This window comes from Triticum urartu, chromosome 1, assembly GCF_003073215.2.
Source record: "Triticum urartu cultivar G1812 chromosome 1, Tu2.1, whole genome shotgun sequence".
Lineage (NCBI taxonomy): Eukaryota > Viridiplantae > Streptophyta > Magnoliopsida > Poales > Poaceae > Triticum > Triticum urartu.
In genome coordinates, this window is record NC_053022.1 from 60,980,751 (window position 1) to 60,983,936 (window position 3,186).

Here is a 3,186-nt window from a genome sequence, read left to right on the forward strand (position 1 = left end):
CATTCCAAATAGCTAGCTAACTATTTTGGTTTGTCTAGTCCCCCCTCCCCTGAAAAATTGATGTTCTTATTGAAGAACTAACCCTCAACACAAAAAATGGAGCATTAGGCACTTTTACTCTCTTTTTTGCGGTTGACACTTGTAGCTATGTAAATAAACCAAAAAACTAATCTTACCAATACAAAGCAATTATTCTTTTTCTTTGCCGGGGAAACAATTATTCTTTCTGATGTATAGTACTATGTACTCCTTTTGACATAGGCAAACAACCAACAACAAATCACTTTGAAAATTATTACCCATACACAACGAATATTTTTTCCATGTAGTATTATTCTTTTTGACATACACAAACAACTAACAAGAAAATCAGTTTACAAATGACATCACATACATAAATAACATAAGTACACTCCGATTGACGCACACACAAGCATATGTATATTTATATTAGCTATGCATAGGAATGGTTTTAGAGTGGTTGACTAGCGGTGGTTGACGGCAAAGCACTTCTCTCTGATCTCCCCCTCGTGACCAGTGAGCACCTCGACATTGCCCATCTTGACCATAGCGGCGGCGAATTTGGCCCGCCACGCCTTCTCCACGGAGGCGTGGAACGCGACGATGCCGGCAGTCCGGGGGCTGGTGAGCAGCGTTTGGTCGGAGGTGAGCGGCACCTTGCGAGCCAGCACGTTCTTGAAGTACTGGTTGTCGAACTCCCGCGGTGTGATCGGGTCCAGCGGCACCGTTGTGAGGTCGCTCGGGTTGTCCGTTGATGGAGGGCACCGTCGCCTCAGCTCCGCCGCATAGGACTTGTCAATGGACGGGTCGGTCCGGCCGACCTCGCCGGAGAAGTTGTGGATACGCTGCGTGAAGGAGGAGCAGTGAGAGCGACCGATGGTGTGTGCACCTGAGAGCGTGACCATGTCGTCAGCGGAGAGTCCCTTGCGCTTGAAGCTGGCCACGAGCTGCGCGACCTCATCAGTTGGAGGCGGCACATTGTTGTTGAGCACCTCGTCGGCAATTGACACGTGGCCGTCACGGCGACCAGATGGGACACGGTAGTTGATGCCGCCGGCAAGGTATGCCCCGTCGCGCGCCGCGAAGGCGAGCACGTCGGCGCAGGAGACGGTGCGCGGGCAGCTCGCCTCTAGGGCTGCCTTGGCCTCGTCGATGACCTCGAAGCCACGCATGCTCGGGTTATTCGCCACCGAGTCCTTCTCCGCGGTGTTCCCCGGCGTCGAGTTGATCAGCAAAGAGCCGTCACAACCCTACATGTGTGGAACCAAACAAAACCAACGGCCAGATCAGGTACATGCATGTACACGTGGTGGAATGTATGTATTTCCTTTATTCATAAATATTTATCTTTTTAGAGATTTTAAATAAACTATCACATACGAATATATACAGACGTATTTTAAAATGTAGATACTTATTTTACTTTGTATGTAGTCATTTATTAAAAATTTTAGAAATATAAATATTTAAGAACGAAGGGAGTATGATCGTTGCTTACCCTGACGAAGCAGTCGTGGAAATGCATGCGGATGAGGCCAGGAGCGAAGCCGGGGTTCCGGGCGACGGCGCGGCGGACGGCGTCGCGCACGATGTCCTCGGCCTGCGGGCACGTGTGCTTGTAGAAGCCGACCTTCAGAAACTTGGACGGCGGAGGCGATGCGTCCGCCACCACCGATAAGGTGGCCACGGCGAGCAGCACTGCCGCAGCCCACGCAAACATTAAAGTGGAGAACCTCATGGCTGGAAGCTAATTCTCGAAGCAACTAACTATGGATCAGTTTGATTGCCCTGGCTCTCCAGATTCTTTACAAACTAGAGATGGATGTGGTGATGCGTTGATGGCTGGCTGGACAGGTGCTTATATACTCATGCACCATGTAGCAGTTAGGGAAAAAATTGGCTACGCGTGTTGTGCATAGTACCGAGTCAACTAGAAGACCAGATCCGCTTGTTTATATGAGCATCGCTCTTCCGTCCACCTAACACCAGCTAAAGTGAACCAACATCCATTCGTGACAGTAAGCTTCGCGTACCAAATTGATGAATCCATTCGTGACAGTCCACCGTAGCAACCAGCAAATTGATGAGTGAGGCCGAGGTAGGACGTCGGCAGCCAGCACAACAGTGGGGTGAGGTCGAGCGGAGGGCGGAGGGTGGTGCAGCCGGCCGCAATGAGAGAAGGGGGCTACACTGTTGGAGGAACAAGATGAACAAGAACGGTTGGAGGAGGAATAAGGCGATCTCGTCGTTTATTCCTGATCCAACAGTAGTGCGTAAAAGTGATCGATGTAAAAAGAAACACAGACCTGATGGATAGGTGGTCCCTTAGTAAAATGGCAGCAAGTGAATGTTTTCAGTCGCAAGTGTCCATGTTAGTAGTTTCTATGCCTTTTCACGTTTTTAGTAGTTAAATTTCACGAGTTTTGATAGATTAGTCTTGCATTTGCAAATAATTTTTTTGAGGACTTAAATGTGACCTAAATTCCTGAATCCATCACTGTGTATGAATGCAGATATAATACCATATATGGCGGTCATCAACGAAAATGCTGGATGGAGCTCGGCCTCCATGGAGGCCGAATTTGAAATGATCAAAATTCATATTTATATGTTTTAATATTTTTTTGAAAAAAATACACATATATTTAGAAACATAATGTACAAGTGTGTAAATTTTTAGGATAAAATACATTAAAATGAGTGCCACACAAAAAATAACAAATTTGCGGTTTTTTAATACTCCCTCCGTTTTTATTTACTCTGCATATTAGAATTGACTGAAGTCAAACTTCGTAAAGTTTGACCAAGTTTATAGAAAACAATATAGACTTTATCATAATAAATCTATACGATGTGAAAGTACATTCAATAATAAATCTAATGTTGTTGATTTGTTATTGTATATCTTAATATTTTTGTATATAAACTTGGTCAAAATTTGTAAAGCTTGACTTTGACCAAAGCTAATATGCGAACTAAATAAAAACGGAGGGAGTACATGCACTATTCATCCTCAAAGTCCATGATTTTATTTTCTTACACAACTCGCATTTCAAGGTATTTCATCCTGAAATTTTACACACATATACATCACATTCTTGTATACTTGTGCAAAACATTTCAGATTTTTTTGAACTCGAGAAGTAGGAATTTTGAATTATTCAA

At 44.7% G+C, this 3,186-nt stretch overlaps 1 protein-coding gene across 1 annotated transcript; it reads right to left on the bottom strand.

Moving 5' to 3' along the window:
- Positions 1–287: 287 nt before the first annotated feature.
- On the bottom strand, positions 288–1,839 carry LOC125506844 (peroxidase 5-like). The gene is made up of 2 exons (XM_048671582.1): positions 1,520–1,839; positions 288–1,271 (listed from the first exon to the last, which is right to left on the bottom strand). Exons 1-2 carry the CDS (start codon positions 1,757–1,759, stop codon positions 486–488), a joined length of 1,026 nt encoding a protein of 341 aa, XP_048527539.1. The 5' UTR covers positions 1,760–1,839; the 3' UTR covers positions 288–485.
- Positions 1,840–3,186: the final 1,347 nt, after the last annotated feature.